The 26,202-nt window shown below is 32.6% G+C and overlaps 1 protein-coding gene across 1 annotated transcript; it reads right to left on the reverse strand.

Moving 5' to 3' along the window:
• Positions 1 to 642: 642 nt before the first annotated feature.
• On the reverse strand, positions 643 to 5,096 carry LOC110663386 (oligopeptide transporter 3). Its single transcript, XM_058147160.1, has 6 exons — positions 4,487 to 5,096; positions 4,123 to 4,220; positions 2,406 to 2,975; positions 2,014 to 2,269; positions 1,690 to 1,872; positions 643 to 1,595 (listed from the first exon to the last, which is right to left on the reverse strand). The coding sequence occupies exons 1-6, from the start codon at positions 5,000 to 5,002 to the stop codon at positions 978 to 980; spliced, it is 2,241 nt and encodes a 746-aa protein (XP_058003143.1). The 5' UTR covers positions 5,003 to 5,096; the 3' UTR covers positions 643 to 977.
• Positions 5,097 to 26,202: the final 21,106 nt, after the last annotated feature.

Consider the following 26,202-nt stretch of genomic DNA (forward strand, 5'->3'; position numbering starts at 1 on the left):
GTTCAAAACTCTGAACGTCCATGCTAGAAAGGCTTCAGCCTACTACATTGGTCAGTATACATTATTGACCACTTTGAATTCATTTGATGCTTTGTTCACAAATTCCATAGACTACCATTCCTGGCATGTAAAAATAGGTTTCACTTATTCATTTGTAACCTGAAAAAAAAAAAAAAAAAAAATAAATAAATAAAATTGAATCAATCATGTTTGAAACTGGAGAGGAAAGAATATGAAGTTGAGTAGACAAGCCTAGGTAGTTTGTTAATAAACTAGCTACTCTGTGATGAGGTCTCGAAACTAACCTCCAGTAACATTAGCTGCAACTTTGGAATTTGTCGAAATTGTTAACCTTGTCTGGTACCAAATTTACCAGGTCAACGTTTTCCGGGAACCCCCTCCTTGAACAAGACTAAAACCGACCTGATTCAAAAACCTTTTTTTTTTTTTTCCCTAAAAATTCATATTGGGTTTGTATTTGAGTTTTTATAATTTTTTACATTAAAAACTAAATTTACATCTAAGCTAAATCAGAACCAAAACTGTCCCTAAACCATTTCAACTGAAACCAAGCCGAACTAACAGTTCTGATCTGAAACCAACTCGTGGCTAGGTCTACTTTGGAGCACAAGAGACTTCTGCTTAACCTCAAAAACACAACTTCATCACTTCAGAATCTAAATCAAAACACGAGATACATATTCATCCTTTGCTAAGTTGCGAGCATGAAAGCAAATCAAGAAAACACATTTGTGATAGTTGGATAATGGATAAGCCATTTTCTGAAGACAGACATGAAATACCAAAACTATGCCAGCAGGAACATTGCCCTTAAAGAGAATGACCATCGCTTTCACTTAAGATAAAGAAGCATGTATAAAATATACAAAGGCAGTTATTTCAAGATCTTTTCCTGCTCACTGGGTTTCCTTTCCCTCTGTTACAACTAAGCCAAGTCTGCTTTCTAATGCTACACTCTATTTAAAGACAGGGCATCCTTCAACTGTGATACCAGGTGCAGTTGGACATGACGCCAAAGGACAGTGATCAATTTCTGTACCCCACCACTTCAAATCTATGCCTTCGTTTTGCAAAGCAAAGAACAATAATACACCCATGAAAGCTGTACCTGCATCCAGCGCTGCAGATAGAACATAGTTATATTTCTGCCACCAGTGTTTGCGATATCGGAATACAAAGTAATTGAAGATTGTTCCAGTGATAAGCCAGCTTGCTATATTGGTGGGAGTTGCAGGTGGCATTCCAGCAAACCCATAAGATATAACTGGTATATTTATCAATGGAATCCATGTCTTCTCAGGAAACATTTTGCTCAATATCCAGACTGGTACTGGCAAGAAAGCTCCAATAAGGAATAGCCATACCAAATTCCGATACATCCCTCCAGGTCCAAAGAGTCGTCTCGGACCAATCAGACCCCAGATGACAGAAGCATCAAAAGTGACTCGGTATTTAGGACACGTCCAAGGACTTTCAGGATGGAGTGCTTCAACATCACAGATGTTTTCAATATTTTCCAACATCCACCATGCAACTGCAAGATTGACAGTTCCAGCGACCAAAGTTCCCACCAACTGGGGAAAACCAACCACCAAACTATAAGTGTTTCACAATAACAAGTAAAAATTTCCAATGCTCAACTGAGCAAGTTTCTGAGAGCTGCAATACCTGAGCCACATACATGCACCGTGGTGGTATTTTCATGTAATGTCCAAGTTTAAGGTCGGATAAGAAAGAAAGAGCATGGATTGTGCTAATTCGCCCATAAATCTTGTAAAGCAAATTTGCAATTGGTTTTCCTGGTAGAATATACCCAATTATGAACTGCGCTATTATGTCATATCCTGGTTGCTGTATTGTGGAAACAATAACATAATCAGGCTGAAAACTCTAGCATACAATTTGTTTATTATCATGTATAAACGTAGTTTCCTATGTCCAAGACGGCAAAGAAGAGGAAAGACCAAAGAATTGGAAAATTAGTTGTAGTACCTGGTTGGTAGTTGCTTGAATGACCCCAATAGGAAGAGTAACAATCCATGCCAAACCAAAGGCAAAGATCATACCCCACCATGGCAGCTGCACATCTCTTTTCCACACAAAAGACATCAATAGAGATAGGACAATGCTTCCTATCAGTAGAATGTAGAACCACCATTCAGGCACTTGTTTGTAATTTTTCATCAATTTAGAATGAATGTCCAATTTCGCATTCTTCATTGCTGATCTACTTTGCCTCAAAATATCCCTAGAGAATGGAAATCACTCATTATGTCATTCTTCAAGATTCCAGTCTAAAGGGCATTTACATTTCATTAACAAGCATGATAATTTTAAACAAAACATTATGGCTGTATGAAACTAGAAATTAGAAAGCAGCATACCTGCCATGAAACAATGCCACGTGAGTGAGAGTTGCTGTAAACCTTGCAAATCCTGATCCAATCGACAAGGCAAAGAGAGGGCTAAGATAGAGCTTCCCATAACTATTATAAGCAGGTATATTAAGTTCATAATCTGGGGTCAGGATCTTTGTGGTATCATACTTGTGCCCACTAGAAGTGAACAGCTGATTAGAAAATATAGGAAACTTCCGAGCATCAAAAGTGTTATACTTCCAATAACACAGAGGGACTATTATGTAGATAAACATTATAAAGCCAATCCCAACATTGAGAATGGATGACCAGGGTGTCACCAGGGGGCTGCCGTGATATGCTGAAATCCCAGCCCAATCAATGGTGAAAGCACCAATTCCAAGCCCGTGGTAACCTGATCCTATTTGTTGAGCTGTGATGCTGTGAGGCCATACCCAGCAGACCCATGAAAAAAATGTCAATATTGGGAGCAAGTAGCCAGGCAGTGCATAATAAAGAAAGCTTGCTGTCATCACAACAAGGAAGAATCGCATTCGAGTCATGCCTTCATTTTTTGGTTCCTTTTCATGAAGTGCTCTGTAGAGACAAAGTTGTTGACAAATGATCAAAGATTATTCCCATTGAGGGGGGCAAAAAAAAAAAAGGGCTAATCACAATTATATAAGCATGTCCATCATTTGGTCCAGGAGTTCCTAAGCGATAGACTACTTTTGCTTCATCAACAGTTCTAAGCACCTCCTTATAGAAGATAAAAGAAAAAGAGAAAGGTATTTCATCATCCACTAACAATATTTTAATGCCTTCTAGAGTTACTAAGTGTCCTAGCCTGGAATATTATACCTATAAAGCCAGTTATGAGACAAATTCTCTATAATAAGCATAATATTGTCCATATACTTAATGGAGTGAGGAGTTGGGGGTCTCTGGTTTGAATTCCCCATCCAACAATATGGTGAGAGTTTTTATTATTATAAAGTTACCAAAAAGGAAGGCTACCCCCATTGTGCAGCTCACAACGCTCACACTCCACTTAGAGACAGTTTGTCTGTTGAGAGAAAAGAATTCCTTAAATATATTAGCTAAAGAGTATTAAATATTGATTTATAATTAAATTTAACATGTGTTAATCATAAGAAATCTAAAATAACAAACAACTTTTTTCAACAACATTTAGAATAGTATTTTTCTGTTTCCTAAAAAAAATGCTTTTTTTAGCTTCGAACCTCAATGCCAAATTATAAACTTCCCAAAAAAAGAGAATTTTTCCTCACGTGTTCAGATAATTATTCCAACTCAAATAAATTTATCAAGTACAGTTCAGACTATACCAAAACATGCTTAAGAATTTTGAGATGCTTTGTTCAGCTTCAATCTATTTATTTTACATTTGATTCCATCATGAACTTCATCCATTGAATTTGAACCACAAACAGTCATTCTCTCAAAAGATTTTTGTTGAAAAGAGAATAAAATTCTCTTTATTGACTTATGATGTTTTATCAACACAAATATAAAGATTCAATAAATCCATCCAACTTTGTTAGAGTAATCACTCCACAGAAGTTGTGGTTTCATTCTCTACAGGCCCAGTTTAAACATAAGGTTCTAACTTATTTTCCTACCTTTTCTCATAAACCAAACAGATATTCGGAAAGCTTATAAATGATAAAATATATATATATATATATATATATATATATATATATTAAGGAGAACAACAGACCTAAACAAAGAAACCTGAGCAAGATTTGAAGGCCACCACATCTCAACAGGATCAACAAGATATCTCCTAAGCATCCCAGCCCATCCATACCCTAATATCTGCATATCATGCAAATGAAAGGAAATTAAAACAACAGCCAAAGAAAATACAAAAAAAAAAAGTATGAAAAGATGGAGGATTAAAATAAAAAGTAGGGAGTGATTTGAAGAAAAATAATAATTAAAAAAGAAACGTTTTTTTCTAGCCAAAAGGAAGGAGAAATTTCAGAAAAAAAAAATCAATTGAAATCAAATGCAAAATAAACTTTTACCAGCAAAGAAGAATGAAAAAGCGAAAGAAAAGACAGATAAAGAACTTATGATACCTGAGTAGTCAAGACTATGAGGAGCCCACAGAGAAAATTCAGGCTTTGTTTATAATAAGCCTTCATAACAGTAATGGCACCAATCGAGTAGGCATCTCCCCCACCGTAAGACACACCACAATTAGCAAAGATAGTAATGATCACATGCTCTTTGATGTTAAAAGGCCCAGGATTCAAACTAAAACCCCATCCAAAAATCTTATACTCCTTAGTAGGAAGGATCCTGGCCATGATCTTGCCAATGGGCAGGACACCAATCTGCATGAGAATGGCTGAGATTGTGAGAGGCTGAGTACGGTATGTGAAGAAAGTGTTTAGGAATATCAGGAGCACACATGAAGTTAAACCCAGAAACCACGCACGAAATGTCATCACTGGGAGTGTTGGGTCATCGGTTTCCGGCACCACTAGAGCCACCTCCTCTACAGGACACCTTTCGTGCTCTGTTGAGTCTCCGTTTGTGGCCTTTCCACCCTCTAAACCACCATCAACAGGGGTTTGGCTCTTGCTCGCCATTGATGAACACCAAAGGCAGATGTAAGAAGACCTCTCTCTCTCTCTTCTGTAGGCCGTAGCCAATATTAGTACACTTTCGATTGAAAAGTGCAAGGGAAGAGTGAGCTTGTTTTATAGGGGAGATGGTGGTGATTATTTTATGACGATAATGCCCTTCGTGAAATGAATATTTTACGAATTTGTTTAAATCATGAGTCTCCGCTCTTTCTTCTTGGAGGATAATTTGGTTTGCGGTTTTGATTCGCTGACTTAATTATTTATATCGTAATGACTATAATACCCTTCTTGTGTCTGTCAACACTTGTAAGGTAGCCCATGTAGAATTATTCAATTTTTTTAAGGAACACTCATCTTTTATTAATCTCAAAAAAGCCCCTGATACAAATTTTTATTATTAAATCCCAACATTTTTTCTTACCTATTATCATTATTATTTGTATCCATAACTTTATGAAATTTATAATTTATACTAAAATATTTGAAAAAATCCAATTAGAAATAACTAAAAATGAAATAGAATTAGTGCCAACAATAGAATTTCTTTGATGAAATATTTTTATTTGTTTATTTATTAAATTAACATAAAATAATAATATCTTCTAATATCTTAATTTTATGATAAAAGTAATATTATTCATGAATAATTTTACTTTAGCGAAAGTTTAATTAATTTTTATCATTAAGTCAAGACAAATAGAAAATCATTATTATATTTTTTTTTGGGGAAATGTTGATGGATTTTTAGGACATCTTACACATCCTCCAATGGTAAGTGATGAAGAAGAGAGGGTCCATTTGAGCATTTGATTCTTTTCCATTGCATATGAAGGAGAGGTTTCTACTTAATATCTAATCTACCATAGCCACCATCCATCTGTGACTTTTATTATTTATTATTATTCTAGCTTATCTTTTCTAAACTATATTATAAAAAAAAAAAAAACTCTTATTCTAATTTTATTAAAAAAATTAAAAATTGAAAGCATAAAGATTTTAATTAACTAAATAAAATTGCAATAAATATATTAAAATTTGCTAAAATTATCAAAATTGAAAATTTTAAATTACAATTTAGCAAAAAAATTGTTTTTTTTATCATTATGCCTTAATTAGATTATCTTTTGTCTCTTAAAGTGAGGATTTAATTAAATTTTAATCTCTTAATTATTATTTTATAAAATATTTTAATTGGTAAAAATTGAAAAATGTATAAAAAAAAAAATTATAAATAAGAATAAGTAAAGGCCGTGGAATGTGGACTTTGTGACAACCATGTTGAAGACAAATTAGCTATAGAAGAAAGAGAAACGGCAACCATCCGTTTCGGTGGACCCGCACGTGAGTTTGGTATGGGCATCGTCCGAATAGGCCACTCTGTCTCTAATAATGATGCAATGGTGACCAAGTTTATGATATTTTTTTAAGGACCAAATAAAAAATTAAAATTAATGGTCAAATGCATAAAATTTTATTATAATATTAACTACAATCTATAATATAACTTTTTTATGGAAATTATTAAATAACTTTTGAAATTAATCTTTTAATAATCAGAACTTTTGTAGCCAATCAATGGTTTTAAAAAATTTTAAAATAAAAATTAGCTCACAAAAATTTTAAACTAAAAAAATAATAAATATCATAAATGAAATTATTTAAAGAATAATTAAAATAGAATAATAAAAATTTGATTTAAAATTTGAGTTTAATTTACATTACTTTCTTTTTAACTATTTTTAAAATTATTATTTATATATTTTTTAATAAATAAATAAATACCTACCATTATCAATCCAATTGTTGATTTTGAATATTAGATTTAATTATTACTTTTATTTAAAAGATTGGATGAATATATATATATATAGAGCCTTAATCTATGTTTTGATAATAATAATAATAAATAATTAGTGTGCTATTAATCTACCGTGAAAGTGTTTGTATTAAGGTTGTAGATCTTAAGTTCAAAATTAAAAAATTGCTTCAGATCGAAATTGAAAGAGAGCAAAAATTTGAAGCAAAAGTCAAGGGGACACTACAATATAAATTTTTCTTTTATCTTATGAATCTCAGTTGGTTGGTTATGTTGGTTCAAGTTTAGGTTTCTCTAAATTTCTTAGTGTTTCTATTTTTAACTTATTATTGACCAAGGGAGAGCAAAATAAAATTTTTACTTTTGAGAATTGCAAATTTGTTTTTGAAAATGTTTTCATTGAAAAGTTTATCAAATTAGTTTTCCAACAGTTTAAGCGGATTAAAAATCTGAGTTCGGATCAAAAAGTTATGAGTTTTTAAAGCTAAGCACAATTTGGTGCTTTTTTATCCAAAAAGCACTTCGGTAGCCGAAGTTAAGAATTTCGACAGGCGAAGTTCACTATTTAAATGATGGTTTTAAAGTTTTTAAAGTCTAAGTGCCCTTTTTGTCCAGAGAACACTTCAGCAACCATAGTTCACTTTTTAAATGATGTTTTTTGGTATCCCAACCTTCGGCAGCCGAAGTAAGGGATTTTGGCAGCCAAATCTAATTTTCTGCAACTCGATAAAATAGGGTTTTGGATAGTTGAATGGCTATATTTGCATTTAATGCACTCCCAATAGGCATTTTCTTGCAAAAGCTATAAATAGAGATCATTTATAACTAGAGGGAAGTGACAACAACTATTTATTTAAGAATTTATTGTGTTTAAAAGATTTTCTTAATCTCTCTCTCTAGAACTTGAGCTACCGTAATTGATTATTGAGAACTTGATAGTTTGAGCTGTAATTTCCTTGTTCTGAGATTTTGTTCAAGGTTGTTGTAAATATTTATTGTTACTTGAATGTGATAGGGCATTAAATTGCTCTTGAGTGTAAAGAGATTTATAAAAGAGCAAGAGTTTGCTCTTGTGGTGATTGTAAAGGGTTTATTCTTCACCAAAAAAAGAATTTTAATGGAAGTAACTCTCAAGGAGGGCCTCAAGGAGAGGATGTAGGCTTTGAATAGCTGACCCTCTATAACATTCCTTGTATTCTTTCTTTCCTTCCTTTTCTTTGTGCATTTCACTTAAAAAAAATCTCCACCTACTCTTCAATTTTTTAATTAACACCCAATTTACCCCTCCTTCGCTTTGGGTTGCTACGAGGGATAACAAGTGGTATTAAAGCTGGTCTTCTTTCAATAAAGACTTAATAATCTTGGAGCAAAAATCAATGGCAACCCTCAATGCACAAGAAGGTCAATCAGTGGTATGACCTCCCTTCTTTGATGGTAATGACTTCTTGTATTGGAAAAATAAGATGTATTATTTCCTTAAATCAGAAGGTGTTGATTTGTGGGACGTTGTAGAAAATGGGCCATTCACCCCAACTAAAATAGTAAATGGTGTGCATGTAGCTAAGCCAAAGGGTGAATGGAGTGAGCAAGAGAAAATGTAGCTAAGCCAAATGATAAAGCCATACATGTTTTATTTTGTGCACTAAGTAGAAGTGAATATAATAAGGTGTGTATGAAGTCTATCGTAAAGGAAAATTAGGATGCTTTAGTGGTTACTCATAAGGGTATTAGTCAAACAAAGGAAAATAAGATGGATTCCCTAATCTATCAATATGAATTATTTAAAATGAAATCAGATGAGACCATAAGTCAGATGTATGATAGGTTTGTGGAAATCATAGGAGAAATTAAATCCCTTGGGAAGACATTCACAGATGAGGTGCTAGTGAAGAAGATTCTAAGAAGCTTTCCTAAGGAATGGCTACTCAAAGTAACCTCACTCAAGGATTTCCAAGGACTTGAGCAAGGTGTAACTTAATAAGCTCTTTGGAAATCTCATTGACTATGAGATGACCCTCAAAAGAGAGCAAGTGAAAGAACCTAACAAGGCTAAGAAGAACACTGCCTTTAAAGTGTCTTTAAAAAACTTAAGTGATGAAGAAGAAGAGTTTGAGGAGGAGCAATTGACTCTAGTGATAAGGAAAATAAGGAAGATGCTTTTCTAAAACAAAAAGTTCATCCCAAAGAGGAACTTCAAGAAGGACAAGGGGGAAAGTAGCAAAAGGGATCCTCCCATATGCTTTAAATGCAATAAGTCAGATCACATTAGAACGGATTATCCCAAATTGAAGAAGCCTTTCAAGAAATTCAAGAAGAAGGCTCTCAAAGCAATATGGGATGAATCAAGTAACTCTGAAGATGAGGAGATTGGTGATCAAGTTGCCCAAATGTGCTTCATGGCAATAGAGGAAAGCTCTAATGAGGTAACTTTAAATGATGATGTTGTTGAATTTTCTTATGATGAACTAGTTAGTGCTCTTAAAGTTATGAATGATGAACTAGAATTAAATCATGAGAAAAATAAACTTTTGAAAAGTGAGCTTACTAGTTTAAGGAAGGAGAATGAGACCTCATCTAAGGATGATAGACCTTTAGATAATAATATGCAAAAATCTTTAGATTAGCTCTCATTAAAAAATGAGAAGTTGAAAAATCAAATTGTTGAGCTAAAAACTTCTCTTTCCAAATTTGCTAAAGGAAAGGACAAACTTGATGCAATTTTGGACTCTCAAAGGTCTCCTAGCATCAAGTATGGACTTGGCTATAGTAAATTTGTCCAAATACCTCCTTCCAAGACCATATTTGTTAAAGCATTTAGTTCTAGTGAGCCTAGTCTCAAAGTGCCTAGTCCAAAGGTGTCCAATCCTAAAAGACAAGAACCAAAGAAATCTAGTAGCAATGAACCAAAGAAATGTAGTGGCAATGAACCTAGAAATACCTCATATCATCAACATGTTCTTAGATAAAATGTAAATAGGACATATACTTCTAGGAGAGTTACATTTAGGCCAAGACCTCATAAGGGACATGCCACTAAGCCTCACAACTATCATCACACTCACCATGCCTCACGCTCACATGCACATAATAAACACAAAAAGAATGGTCACATGAGACCATATGCACACTCTCATGCATATAAACCAAGAACAAGAAGGGTCAACAGTCATTGTCACTATTATGGCAAGTTTCATCACACCAACTGTAGGTGCGCCATTAGGAAAGTCCATTTTGGATATGGTAGAATATTTGATTCAAATGATGGAACTGCTAACCCCCAAAGACCCAAGTACATTTGGGTACCTAAAGTAAATTGAATTGCCTTATGTAAATATGCTTGAAATTCTTAAAGCTTGAAAGCAAGTGGTATTTGGATAGTGGATGTTCAAGACACATGACCAGAAATGCCAACCTTTTGCTTTCACTTAAAAAGAAAGATGGAGGCAGGCAAGTGACTTTTGATGACAATAGTAAAGGTAAAATTATGGGAATATGTAAGATTGGTAAGGAAAACTCTCCTATCCTTGATAAAATACTTTTGGTTGATGGTTTGAAATATAATTTGCTTAAAGTTAGTCAATTGTGTGATAAGGGTTCTAAAGTCATTTTTTAGTCTAAATCTTGCTTTGTGTCTGGAATGTATAATAATAAAATGTTATTTGTTGGTGAAAGAGTAGAAACTATCTATGTTATTTATTTGCATGCTTTGTCTAACAAAGATGTCAAGTGTTTTGTTTCTATTAGTGATGACTTTTGGACTTAGCATAGAAGGCTTGCACATGCTAGCATGGACCTTCTTGCAAACTTGAACAAGGATGAGCTAGTTGATGGGCTTCCAAAGATCAAGTTTCAAAAGGACAAGGTGTGTGATGCATGCCAAATGGGTAAGCAAGTCAAGAGCTCTTTTAAATCTACTCATAAGGTATCCACTTCTAGACCTTTTCAATTGTTGCATATGGATTTATTTGGTCTTACTAGAGTAGCTAGCTTAAGTGGTGTATATTATGCTTTTGTGATTATTGATGACTATTCTAGGTATACTTGGATTGTATTCCTTGCTCACAAGGATGACTGTTTTGATGTTTTTGAGAAATTTTTCAAAAAAGGTTCAAAATGAAAATGGTTTTCAAATTTCTTTTATTATAAGTGATCATGGTAGAGAATTTGAAAATGAGAGATTTGAAAAGTTTTGTTGTAACTCAGTAGAGATCACTCACAATTTTTCTTCTCCTAGGACTCTGTTGTTGAAAGAAAAAATATGACTCTTTTAGACATGGGGAGGACTATGTTAAATGAATATAACTTGCCTACTTATTTTTAGGTGGAAGCCATTAATACGACTTGTTATGTTTCAAATAGAGTTTTGATAAGATCTTTTTTTGAAGAAAACCCCCTATGAGCTATGGAATAGCAAGAAACTTAAAGTAGGTTATTTTAGAGTTTTTTGTTATAAATGCTTCATTTTGAATACCAAAAATAATTTAGATAAATTTGGCTTCAAAATTGATGAAGGTATCTTCTTAGGGTACTTTATATCTAGTAAAGCGTATAAAGTCTTCAATAAGAGAACTTTAGTTGTTGAAGAGTCAATGCATATTGTGTTTGATGAAGCTAACCCCTTTGGTCGTAAAAAGGATATTTCTTATGATGATGATATTGTAGGCAATTTTGATGAGTTAACTTTTGGAGATCCTCTATCTAGTGAAAATTGAGATCAACTCAAGGAAGATCCCTTAAAGGATTTGGAAAATAATAAAGTTGAGCTTTAAGAGCAACAAGGTTAACTAATTCCTCATCAAGGAGTTCAATAAGATCTACCTAAAGATTAGACCTTTAAGAAGGATCATCCTAAGGACCTAATCATTGTTGATATATTAAAAGGGGTAACAACTAGATCTTTTCTTAGAAATATATGTAATAACCTTACATTCATTTCTCAAATAGAACTTAAGAGCATAAATGAGGCCATAAATGATGAGGGTTGGGTATTTGCAATGCAAGAGGAACTCAACCAATTTGAAAGAAATAAGGTTTGGACCTTAGTTCTTAGGCCAAAGGATCATCCATCCATAAGCATGAAATGGGTGTTTAGAAATAAGTTAGATAAGGAAGAAACATAACTAGGAATAAGGCTAGGTTAGTAGCCAAAGGCTATAACCAAGAGAAAGGCATTGACTATGATGAAACTTTTGCCCCTATGGCTAGATTAGAAGCCATTAAAATTTTGCTTGCATATGCATCATACATGAATTTTAAAGTTTTTCAAATGGATGTTAAAAGTGCTTTTCTAAATGGTTTTGTTGATGAGAAGCTAAAAATCATGAGTTTCCAAACCATATTTTTAAATTGACTAAAGCCTTGTATGGTTTGAAATAAGCTACTAGAGCTTAGTATGAAGGGCTTAGCAACTTTCTTTTGCAAAATGATTTTTCAAAATGAAAAGTTTATGCAACTTTTTTTTATTAAAAATCATGAAAATGATATTCTTGTAGTACAAATATATGTTGATGATATTATTTAGTGTTACTAATGAGTGTTTGTGTGAAGAGTTTGCTAACACCATGAAGAGTGACTTTGAGATAAGCCTGATGGGAGAGCTCATGTTCTTCCTTAGGCTTCAAATCAAGCAAGCTAAGGATGGCATCTCCATCAAATAAGCCAAGTATACCAAAGAATTGATCAAGAGGTTTAGGATGAAGAATAGCAAGCTAAGTAAAACTCCAATGAGTACAAACACCATACTTGATAAGGATGAAAAAGGAAAACCGATTTATGAAAAGCTCTATAGAGGCATGATAGGTAGTCTCTTATACCTTACAGCTAGTAGACCAGACATTATATTTTCTGTATGTTTGTAAAACCCCTCACCCGTCTACAGTGTAGCCGAGTAAAGTATGCCACATTTAATACCGGAACACCCTATCTTGTCCTGTCGTGTCTCTTGTTAATTTTAAACTTATAGAAATCATGTAGGAATATATATATATATTTTTTTTCTTTTTTTTTTAATTCACAATCTATTTCTGTGGAAACCCGGGCAGAGTCTCCTCTGTTTTATTAGCATCTGGAGGGTTTTACCGGCTACCTGTTAAAAACAGTACATGTCATATCATATCCTTTCTTTACTCATACAATTTCAAGTGAATATATTTTTTATTTATTCATTCATATGGAAATTTATATACATACATTCTCAAACTAAATTTACAGTCTCAAAATATAATTACAATTTATTTACAGAGTTCAAAATTTATATACATTTCATTATACATGAATCAAAATGCAAAACCCTAATTACATTGGGCCCTATGAAAAATAAACACTACTGAGGTGAGCTTTGGACTGTGGTAGATCTGGACAACTATAATCAGAGTACTACTGTGGTGGCTGCTGCTATGGCGGCTGCTGTGTCTGGTCTCCAGTACCTACGCGATGGAAAATCCAAAGCGCTAAGCAAATTGCTTAGTGGTGCATAATTTTAAAGAAATTCAACTAAATAATTATAAATACTAATTCTATGTAAACTTTTGCAATTCTATGTCATTTGCATATTTTACCAGAATTTGGGAATAAATTAATTAACAGTATCTTTTCTGTGTATTTATTTCATTCTCTATCTTTTTAAACTCATGTCAGAGTCTTTAAAATTACTTCACTGTCTTTCATGTTATATCAGTGTATTTCATGTCATATCAATGTATTTGTGCCCAAGTAACCTATAACAGGCTATAATGCTGGATACGAGAGTATACAGGTTAGACCTCCATATGTCTACCATGTATATAATTGTCATGTCAGGCACAAGGCCAGTGGGCAGGCTGTTGAAGCTAGAAATACAATTATGCATAATGGCATCTGTCATGTCATTTGTCATGTCAGGCACAAGGCCAGTGGGTAGTCATATAATAGCCTGTATATAACTATCTATTAGGCACAAGGCCAGCGGTCAGAAATCATATCAAACATATTTTGTCAATCAATGATTGTTCATGTATGCAGTACTGCTATCTGTAGTCCCTAATTCGTATACCAATCAATCCAACTATATATATAAGTTTAGGTACACTTTGGGCAAATTAGTATTATTAAGCACTTATAGTTTTATTATTTCATGCTATGTACTATTAAGGGTTCATAACATATTGTTATTTCACTGCATGTACTATCTATGCTTTATACCATTTTCATGTCATTATATTGGGAACATAGGTCCCAAGTAAGTATTCATATAACTTATGTATTTATCACTCTCATTATTTTATATCATGTACTATACATATTCATAGTATTGTTATTTCATATATGATGGAAACATAGGTTCCAAGTGTATTTTCCTATTACTTATGTGTTTAGCAAACCATTTAGGTAATTTACATTTTATGTATCAACTGATTTCATGTCACCTTGTAAAGGGAAAGTGAGAAAAGTGTGTCCCACATATCTATTTCATATAATTTAACATGTAATGACTTATTAGGGATAAGTTAATAATTTATTTCTAGAACCTTTCTTTAGGTTCAATTTTAGTATCTTAACTTGGCATACTGAATTGAACAATTTATGGCCACTGTTTGGCCTCACTTTCTTTATGGAAATTGTTCTTCTATGTCTTATCTTTATTTTACTTTTTGGATCATGTCATTTAGATTTATATAACTCAAGTTATGGTCAAATAACTATAACTAGGTCAATTCTGGAGAAAATTCATAAAATAATTTTTGAGACTCCTGGGAAGAGTCATTGAGGTTTCTATGACATTAGAATGTCAAGAAAATGCTTAGAAAAATTTTTAGATTGGTACAGACAATTATAATCTGTTAAGCCAAACGGAGAGCCTTTTGATCATTTCGTCTTCAGAGATGATTTTTGGCCAACTTGTCCAGTTAAGTAAATAATTATTATGACATAAAATGTGAATAAATATTACTAAAAATTGAATTGGAAATGAGTAGAAAAGAAAATGAGAGAAAAATGAAAGAAATTAGGAATTATGACATCATATGATGTCATTAAACACTCTCCACCCAATCACAACTTGACAAACTAATTAAAAGGGATAAAAACTAATTGAAAAGAGACAAAATGAAAAACCAATCTACACTCCCATCTTCAACCAACTGACCCATAGAGAGAGAGAGAGAGAGAGAGAGAGAGAGAGAGAGAGAGAGAGAAGGAGTTTCACCATTGATGCTCCACCATTTTTTATTTTTATTAGCTTGATTTTCTCTCTTTATATCATTCTAAAACCCTAAGTCCATTCACAAAAATTTATCTCCACACCTTGGAGAGTTTAGTGGCAGCCAAAGAAGAAGAAATTAAGGAGGTTTAAACAAGATTAAGTGAAGCTCCAAAGATGTTAGTGCACTAAACCTTACTCCTTTCTTTCTTAACTAGTTGAAGCATGCTAAATTAACTATAAATTTTATGAAATTAAAAGAAAATTTGGAGTATGCAGGGACTAAAATTTTCAGCAGCCTTGGTGACCATAAGGTCTTGATTATTTTGATTGACTTTACTTTGTTTAGTGATGATGATTAAGGATACTAAGTGTATTAGAAGTTGAATAAAGTGTGTTGCATAAATTGAAATTATTAGAGTTAGGGTTTTGACCTAACTATTTGAGGATTTTGTAAAATTGTTTGAAATTGATCAAATTGAGACTGAATGATGAGATTCAGAAGTGATATGAATGACAAATTGTAGTTTGGGAGTAAGGAGGAATGAATATAAGGAGTGCATGTTCTTTGCAGGAAATTTGGACCTATGAGTCCAGTGCCTTTTTTGAGCTATAACTAAAATTGTGTAACTCCAATTGGTATGAGGCCAATTGGAGGTGAAACTAGACTCAAAATACCCCATTTTTATGAAGAAACCATGCCCAAATTCTGTCCAAATCTTTATCCCAATCTGGAAATCCAAACATTAAACCCAGAAAATTAACCAAATAACTTCCTCTATACAGGTCCAAATGACCTGATTTTTGTGTCATTGGAAAGATTAGACATAGGATTACAACTTTCATTAAGAACACCAAGCCCAAAAATGCCTCTAACCAAATGAAATTGATGGCCCAAGTGAGGTCACTAAACTGACCAGAACCATTCTACCCAGAATTTCCTAGACTAAAGCTCACCCGACCAGTTTTGGCAAAATGGCCATAACTTGGTCTATAAAAATCCAAATGCAATGAAACCAATGGAAAAAGTTTTATAAGACATAGGCCTACAATATTGGTCTTTTGGCCAAAACCCAGAACCCAAAGGAATTAGGTCAAATGCTTAAAAGAACTTGGTGCATCTAAACCTAGAAATTTACCCAATTTCATCTGACCCCGGATTAGTTCTTATAGCATATCTTTCACTAGAAAACTCCATTTAGGATGAGCCATACCTTTTCAGAAACCTAAGACACAGGGCTCTAACTTTGTTTTAAAAGCCTTCTTCAAATTATGAACGTAAGAACCCTAAAAATCCACTCGCAATCACTGACCTAAACCTAGACCCTGAAGACATAGGGTACTGGAGTCTAGGCCAATTAAATTGGTATAATAAATTTTACAAAACTTGACAAATTGTGATTCAAAGTTTTGAGTTACCATAAGACATAAGGAAACAAATTCTATGAAGAGCACTAGACCTAAATGTGACTGAAACTTGGTCAATAAAATTTGTAAAGTGTAACTACAAAATCTGCCTAGCTAAGGAACCAGATCTAGGAAATGAACCAGTTATGCTTATTTGACCATAACTTGAGCTACAAGACTCCAAATGGAGTGATTCAAAAAAGAAAATTAAACTAGATACATAAAGAAAGAACTTTCATGAAGAAAGATTAGCCAAATTCTCACTTCAGCATAGACCAATGAAACAGTAAACATAGAACATAAAAACTGAAAATTTGGAAATACTTTTAGAAGGCTTTGAATTGCAATTGGAAATCAATGCTAACAAATTTAGAACCCAAAATGTGGGATCTTAGTGCAATTGGAATTAACACACCCATTATATATGAAAAGTCAACAATTTGAGTAAATAGTAGTGTGTGAATAGTAACCTTAAAGACATAAGAAATAATAAAAGAAATTAAAGAAGTCATTATGAGTAATATATATATATATATATATATATATATATATATATATATATATTGTAATTGGTGAATTTGAATGACTTAATGAACACCAAAAATCTTGTGAATAGGTAATTGAGACTTATACTCCCAACACCAATGGAATTCATAATATATTAGCAATACAACTTGAAGTATGAAATGTAATTTACATGAATAGAATGCTTAATGTATAAATGAGATAAAAGTGTCATTTGGGATTTAGGTTCCCATCACGAGAGAAAGGAAAGATGTTTTGAATGTGAATGGTACGTGAGATCAAATGAATGTGAATTATAATTAGTATGAATACTACGATGAATGCATAAATTACCTAGAAATGTGAATTTGGATAGATTGGCATGCCAATAGGGTATTGTTTTAGCAGTACTGCGAAAGGCTTTATGGTTGTATTCATGGCTTTATTCCCGCATTCATGGCTTTATGCCCGCACTCATAGCTTTTATGTCTGATTATGTGTTATCATGGCTTTTTAGCCATTCTGACTGTATGCGTGGTTGACGTTTCGCGTCCCATAGTATAACGGCCCGAGGCACCGCGGTGTCCAGTGCCAACGACCTGTTATCCAGTTTAGTCAGCCTATCACAGGTTACTTGGGCAGTGAAATTTATTGAGATAAGTTAAGAATATTAGTAATTAAAAATATTAGAAATTAAATAAATGAGTAAGACGACATAAAATAAATAAGAATAGTTATTTGGTAGAAAGTACTGAATGAAATGATAAAAAGATTAGCAATAAAAATATAATTTAAATAAACATTTCAAATGCACTTTTTCATAATAATATAAAGTTAAGAATAATATTCTTAGAATTTCTGGGGATAATATATTATTACCGTGAATTTAAGAATTAAACGCTTCTGAAAGGGAATAAATTAGAACAAATGATAGTTGATCAAATTATAATCCATTTCTTTCTTTATTTATATATTATTTTCTTTGCTATATTATGGCACCACTAAGCAGCAATGCTTAGCGCGATGGATTTATTTCCCTCGCGCAGGTACTGAAGGTAAAGTCCAGCGAATATTAAACAGAGATTTTGGAGTTCTGTTCTGCAGAAGTGTCTGAAGTATTCAAGGTTGTCACCTCCTCAGCAATGCATGTAGATAAGGCCCATATAGGTCATAATTTGTATGTTGTATAAAATGCTTTGTTAGAGTATTGTAATGTAAATTATAAAAATGTAATTAATAGGTATATGATGTAAATTATGAATTTATGCAATTAGTTTGTAAATTATGTAAACTAATGAACTTGAGAATTGTGATATATGTAATAAGTATGAATGAATTTGTACAAATGAGTATGGATTTGAATTATATAATGATTATTGAAATGATGATATGAGTATGGATGAATTATTATATGGAAAATATTATTGAGATTATTAAACAGGTAAATATTAAAATACGCCAAACAATAATAAAATAGGGGAAACTCCATTAGTTTCTCCATCGAAAAATAATTGATATTAAAATATAACGAGAACAAAATTATTAAAGGAATAAAGTAAGATAAGATAGGGTGCTCCGACACCGAATGTAGCAAGCGTTGCTCGGCTACGCTGTAGTCGAGTGAGGGGTGTCACAGATTAGGCACTAACCTTTTCTTGAGCTTCTTAAAACCTTAGAATTTCTTCTTTTTGCTGCTGCCTATAGCTTTCCCATGGTGTGGAGACCAACTTTAGTGAAGAAAATTGCAAGAATCATGGCTTAAAGTGGTGAAGTGGAACCTTTGCATGGTGGCTGGCCATGGTGAATTTGAGAGCTTCAATTTCGGCCATGGGAGAGGAAGATTGAAGAAATGAGGTTGTGTGTGGAGAATGTTGTCCTCATATAGGTATTTATACCCCCATTAAGTTAGTTAATTATTATTATAATCCAAAGTTTCAATATTTGCAATTTAATCCCCCACTTTTCCTTTAATTGCATTTCACATTTAATTTCATTTTTCATGGGGTTTTCAAAATTTAATACTACTTATTTTCAATAGAAATTTAGGTCAAAAAGTCAACTCTAGGTGTCAAATGACCAAAATGTCCCTCTTCGGGTTGTATTTTGAATTTTTCGGTATTACCGATTAAGTCCTTGATCCGCCGATTTCTTTAATTTTTTCGTTTTCATTTGTACCAACTTACTAAATTTTCTTTGATATTTTCAATGTCAATTATACCTTAGTAGACCTTTAATTATGTTTTGAAAATTATTTTCTAGGGTTTCCCACGATCCAGGGGTCAGCAACTGTCTTCACCGTAACTTCTCGGTGTGATCACCCATCGCTACGATTTCGGCACGTTTAACCTAGTTACATTTCATCTCTTTTATTTTCTCTTAATTTTTCTTATATTTTCTTATCATTTATTTCATCATTTTATGTCTCCTCACTATCATTTAAGTGTAGTTCTAGACTTCCTGACTGTCCGAGCATACGTTAGCTATCGGTACAGTAGAATGTACGGACTACCTATGGTGAGGGTATTACAATGTTTATGTGCACATTTTCAATCACATCCTAAAGAGTCTCATTTGCATGCTGTTAAACGCATTCTTAAATACTTGAATGGTTCATTACATTTAGGTCTATGGTATCCTAGAAAAGCATCTTTTGATTTATGTTGGTACTCGGATATCGACTTTGCTGGAAGCATCCTTGATAGGAAAAGTACCTTAGGTACTTGTCAACTCCTAGGACATTCTTTAGTTTCTTGCTATAACAAGAAAAAAAAAAACTTGGTTGCTCTTTCCATGGCAAAAGCCAAATATGTGGCTGCGAGTCTTTGTTGCAGCCAAATTCTTTGGATCAAGCAATAATTGAGATACTTCAAAGTATTTCTTGATCACATTCCTATTAAATGTGATAACACAAGTACAATCAACTTGACCAAGAACCCCATACAACATTCTAAAACTAAGCATATAGACATTAGATATGATTTTATACGTGATCATATGGTGAATGGTGATGTTGTTCTTGAGTTTGTTGATACTAATTACCAATCAGCTGATATATTTACAAACCCTTGTGTGAAGAAAGATTTAATTTCATTAAGAGAGAATTAAGCATGCTTGATAACTTTGACACTTGCAATTGTGATGATTGAATGTATATATGATTTTTGAAAATTCTTGTTAAATTGGTGTATGTTTGGTATTTTAAGATTTGTCTCAATGTTTGCAAAATTTTTGTGTTAGAATTTTTTTTTATTCAAAAAGAAAAGGTTTTTGATGTTATTATAGCCTTGAAAATGTGTTTTAAAATTTTAGGCAGAGGCTCTTTCAGTAACTGAAAGTGCCTGTTCCAGCTGTCGAACCTTCAAAATCTTTTTTTTTTAAATGGGCAAAGAGCATAGCGGCAATCCAAAACCTTGGTTCTAGCTGCCGAACCTGGCATTTTTAAAACCTCTAAACTCCCTTTTCTTCGACACTTCAGCAACCTATCTCCCTTTTCTCTCTCCTTGTGCCTTCCTCTCACTCTCGAACTTCTCCCCACTCAATTTCTCTAACTATTCTCCCTTGAACTCTTTACTTTGAAATCTTCCTAAGCTCGATTTCACCAAAAATTATTTCTTTTAAAGCTACATTGGACCTCTTAGGGTCTCACTTTTTTTGGGTATTCTCTCAATTTTTTTTAATTTCACTTATAATATCTAATTATAAACTTATTTTTACTCACATCCTTTATTATATATTGTTTTAGCTACTAGTGTTCTCAAATTGAGATCTTGTATTTCTTTATAAAAGTTTTTTTTAAGTTTGCTCTCTCTTTGATCTTTCCCTTCGTTTGAATAAGAGTTTACATTTTTTATCTAATTTCTATCCTATATTGTGTTTGTTGATTATTCTTGAGTTTATATAAGCTTAATATTAGTTGTTGGCTGCTGAGTATATGTGTATATATATATATGTTTGTAGTATCATGGATTCTAAAGTCCAATGTTGAGATTTTGCCTAATTTAAATTATTGATCTTTCTTGTTGATTAGTTAGATTTCTTTTTGGTTAATGGTTCATACCTGTACTTGCTTTGTGATGTTGCATACGCATTGTGATTTACTGTTTATATGAACATAATACTAGTGTTCTATTTTGGCTGCCACTTGGTCACAATACTATTTCTCATTAATTTAGATTATTCTCTTTGATTATTCTAAGAAGGTTATTTGCCAAAATTCTGTTGGTGCTGTGAATAGACTCCATACTGGTTATACAAATCCTATTCACATGAAATTACTGAATTTGTAATGTGGAAATATGTATTGCTATTTTTCTGGCTCTTTTAGGGATATTATTGAGAATAGTTATTTTGTATGCTGCCTCTAGATTGAGCATATACTATACATGTATTCTAAGTGTCTCAATAACACAATTATACTCATGTTAAGTTTCAAATCAAGCAAATTATGCACATTTGCTTAGCTACCATATAACCACTTTAATGATATTACTTTTTATGCTCAAATGTAAACTTCCTAGCTGGAGTTACCCTTAAAATGCCTTGTCTTGGAAATGCACCTTATGAGTTTGCCATTATATGAAGTGTTCTTATAATCTTCATATATTGCCATGTGTTTATATATCTTTACATTGATTATATAGTTGCTAAGGTTAGATATGCTTCTTTTGAATTACTCTTGTTGGCATTATATACACATGTTTGACTTATATTGCCTAATTTGATTTGGTTTGCATAATATTATTGTTTTTGTTGCATAATTCTCTGTTGTTAACTTGAGAGGCAATATTTTGTGGCCATTGTGCCTTGGCTTGGCAATCTTTTGATGAATGGTTCATTCTATCTTGATTTTGACTTGGCTATGGACTCTTTGTGTTTTCTTTTAGAGTGTTTCTATCTCTTTCATCTTTTCTTTCTCTAAGAGTCAAAAGAGGGCATGTGGTAAGAACCTAGTCAAGAAAGAATCTTGTTTGTCTTCTCCTTTAGAGTGTATTTTGATGATTTCAAAAGAGGGAGATATATAGATAGTGGATGTTTAGTTCCGTATTCTACAAATACCTTTATATATAGTATATACATGGTATACATGCTTTTAGGATACATAATTTTGATATATTTATATGATGCTTTTTGATATATTTATTATTTGGAATACATGATTTTGGTATATTTATGATACATATTCTGAATTGTTATTGATATAGAAATATTTTTACACCATCATTCATCTAGTACTCACGACATTATGGCATTGCATTTATTGAGTTAAAACCTCTCTTATGTGCTCTTCAAATTCTAATTATTGAGGCATAAATTATTTTTGAAAGGGGGAGTACATTAAGAGGGAAAATTTTTTAAAAACAAACACTTCACTTATACTTAATTTTCTTCATCCACTAATTATTTGTCATCATCAAAAAGGGGGAGATTGTTGGACCTAAGGGTCTTAATCTATGTTTTGATGATAATAAATAATTAATGTGCTACTAATCTATCGTGGAAGTATTTATGTTAAGATTATAGGTCGCAAGTTTAAAATTGAGAAATTGCTTCAAATTGAGATTGACAGAGAGTAAGAATTTGAAGCAAAGGTCAAGAAAATGCTACAATGTTAATTTTTCTTTTATCTTGTGAATCTGAATTGGTTGGTTATGTTGGCTCAAGTTAGATTTCTTAAAATTTCTTAGTGTCTCTATTTTTAATTTTTTATTGATGAAGGGAGACTAAAATAAAATTTTCACTTTTGAGAAATGCAAATTTGTTTTGAAAAGTGTTTTCATTAAAAAGTTTATCAAATTAGCTTTTCAACAGTTTAAACAGATTGAAAATCCGAGTTCGGGTCAAAAAGTTATGAGTTTTTAAAACCTAAGTGCCCTTTTATGCCTTTTTGTTCAAAGAGCACTTTGGCTTTAAATGATGGTTTTTGAGTTTTTAAAGCCTAAGGGCCTTTTTTGTCCAGAGAGCACTTTGGTAGCCAAAGTTAGAAACTTCGACAACTGAAGTTTACTTTTTAAATGATTTTTTTTGGCACCCCAACCTTCGGTAGCCGAAGTAAGGGACTTGGGCAGCCAAACCTGGTTTTTGCAACTCAATAAAATGGGGTTTTGGGTAGTTGAATGACTATATTTGCATTTAATGCACCCCCAATGGTCATTTTCTTACCAAAACGATAAATAGTGACCATTTATGACTGGAGAGAAGTGACAATAACTATTTCTTTAAGAATTTATTGTGTTTAAAAGAATTTCTTCATCTCTCTCTCCCTAAAACTTGAGCTGTCATAATTGATTATTGAGAGCTTGATAGTTTGAGCTGTAATTTTCTTATTCTGAGAGTTTGTTTAAGGTTATTATGAGCATTTATTATTACTTGAGCATGATAGAGTATTAAATTACTCTTGAGTGTAAAGGGATTTGTAAAAGAGCAAGAGTTTACTCTTGTAGTGATTGTAAGGGATTTATTATTCACCCAAAGAAGAATATTAGTGGAGTTAACTCTTAAGGAGGGCCTTGAGGAGAGGACGTAGGCTTGGGATAGCCGAACCTTTATAAAATTCCTTATATTATTTCTTTCCTTCCTTTTCTTTGTGCATTTTACTTAAAAAAAAAAATCTCTGCCTATCTTCAATTTTGTAATTAACACTCAATTCACCCCCTCCCCCTTTTGGGTTACTACCAGAGACAACATATATATATATATATAGACACACACACACGTAACGATCAAGATATAAGTGAAAATTGGTAACAATGGAAGGATATAACATCACCAAATCTAATCGTTTCATGTTACTTAAAAAATAAAAGTTCAAATGGGATGAACATAATATAGTCAAATATATAGGTAATTAAGAAACATATTCATTTCATTTTGTTAGTATTTTATTACTTTCATTACATTTTATTAGTATTTTATTACATTCATGCTTATTTTCAAGTGTTTTTAGTTTTTCTTTTTTTTTTTTTAATTTTGTGTTAAATGGGTCTGATTCATTGATTTTCGACCTTTCTTAAGTATGTGTCGATAGTCTGAAATGGTATAGAGGCGATTAAAGAAGTGTCGGAGCCTTAAAAATGAAGTTCGGAAGTTACACTGAATAACATGACCACCTGTGTTATTAGTAACATGGCTCATGTTCTAGAGTAAGGAGATAACACGCCTTGTGTTATCTACAACATGGGTCATGTTCTTGGGAAAATAAAACTACATAGTTCGTGTTATGAAAACATAGCTCGTACCATGCTGAAAGCTACCTAAACACCTGGAATTGGAGCTCCAAAGGGTTACATATAGCAGGTTCATCCAAACTAAAAAGATTACATAGCCCATGCTATTGTCAATGACAAAAAACCAAACTCAATCCTCCATGACTCCTAGCCATTCCTAGAGGTTTTCTAAGGCCTTTAGGACTCTGAAACAAGGGTTTTTCGATAGATATAAATAAAAAAGTCAGAATTTCATAAAGGATGAACCTTTTTACATTCAAGAAAAGCACATAACCTTTGAGAGATGTGAGAGGAGAAACAAATCTGCAAGATTTTCAGAGGGGTTTTCAGTTGAAGTTCCAAAAGTTCAGGGCTGCGATTCTCCATTTAGATTCTTTCATTCTATTTCTTCTTATATCTTTTCTTTATTTTATAAACTAGATTGTAAAACTCACTATGTATGAGTAGTTTCTTTATTCTAGAGTTAGGGATGTATCACTATCAATTTAGTTATGGATTTGGTTTGATTTTATTTAATAAATTGGGTATTTTGTTCTTTGATTCAATCTCTTATGATTTTAATGCATGCTTTGTGTTGAACTCCACTTAATATTGATTTTATATATTAATTGAAGGACTGAGATATGAGATTATTTTTGGAATAATAAGATTTTAAACTTAGGTTTCTTGATCTAGAGATAGGATGAAATTTTATGTGAATCTAATAATTAATCAAAGAACATAATAGGTTTTAATTAATTTAATCACCACAAAAGTAGGGTTTAGTTTAATTAAAATGCAACTTGAATGCCTTAGGAGAGGATTTAAAGATAACTTAGGATTACTTTCCTCCAAAGCAATAAATTCTCATTTATTGAATGAATTGGATTAGGCCTATAATTGATTAAAGTATGAACCCTAGCTTGATATTCAGTTTAGTTAATTAGTTTATATTTGCCTTTAGTGATAATTAGTTTTAGTTTAATTATCCCTCTCGAATTCGATAGTCTAGATAACTATAATTGCTATGTAGTTTAGTACTCAACAGGTCCTCATGGGAACGATACTCTACTCATTACTTTATTACTTATTAACAATCCATGCACTGGCAGGATTTAGCACAACAAGTTTTTGACATCGTTATCGGGGATCGGTTCTTTAATATTGCATGATAAGCAATTTAATTAGTTCAGACATTTTTTTTTATTTTTTCTTTAATTTTTATACCTCACTTGTCTTGTTTGATCACTTTTCAGGACCTTCTGTTTGATTTATGACTAGAACTAAACTAGAGGAACTACTCGAATTAGATCTAGAAATAGACAGAATGTAACATCCTCACTTTAGCTAGTCCGTATAGTCTACTGTTTCGGTGACCAATGTCGGTCCGAGCAGCTAGAATATTTGAAATTATAAATAGACTATAGTGAGGAGTTATAATGAAACTAAATAATGTTCATAAAAATCAAGGAAAAATTTTAGAAACCAAAAACACTAAGGTTAAACGAGTCGAAACACTAGGGATGAGTAACCCGAAAGGAAAGTGACGGTGAAGGCCGTTAGCAACGCTAGACCCGGGGGAAAAATTATAAAATAATTATTAGGACTCCAGAGAAGGGTTATTGAGGTTCTTATGGCATTAGAATGCCAAGAAAATGCTTAGAAAAATTTTTCCATCGGTACAGACAATTTTGGCTCGTTAAGCCAAACGGAGGGCATTTTGGTCATTTTGTCTTCAAAGATGATTTTTGGCCAATTTGTCTAGTTAAATAAATAATTTCTATAACATAAAATATGAATAAATGTTGTTAAAAATTTAATTGAAATTAAATAGACAAGAAAAGGAGAGAAAATGAAAGAAAATGGAATTATGACATCATAATGATGTCATTAAGATTCTCCCAACCAATCCAATGTTGACACATGGCATAAGCTTACTTAAAAGAGACAAATTGGGCTGAAAAATGAAAAAAAAATCAGAATTCTCTTTCTCTTCTTCTTCTTTGCCGTGACCTTCCCTCCATAGCCACCCATTTTCAAGCTTTTGAAAGCTTGATTTCCCTAGCTCTCACCCCACTAAACCCTATACTCCCAACAC

This window comes from Hevea brasiliensis, chromosome 5 (genome assembly GCF_030052815.1).
Source record: "Hevea brasiliensis isolate MT/VB/25A 57/8 chromosome 5, ASM3005281v1, whole genome shotgun sequence".
Taxonomy (NCBI): Eukaryota; Viridiplantae; Streptophyta; class Magnoliopsida; order Malpighiales; family Euphorbiaceae; genus Hevea; species Hevea brasiliensis.

Bases quoted from the DNA above. Each gene is read 5' to 3' on its own strand.
- LOC110663386 (XM_058147160.1), bottom strand. From the start codon at position 5,002: ATGGCGAGCAAGAGCCAAACCCCTGTTGATGGTGGTTTAGAGGGTGGA. The intron at 4,221-4,486 runs GTATCATAAGTT...CATGATATGCAG, and splicing joins TCATAGTCTTGACTACTCAG to ATATTAGGGTATGGATGGGC. The intron at 2,976-4,122 runs GTCTGTTGTTCT...TTGTCTCTACAG, and splicing joins GCTCAGGTTTCTTTGTTTAG to AGCACTTCATGAAAAGGAAC.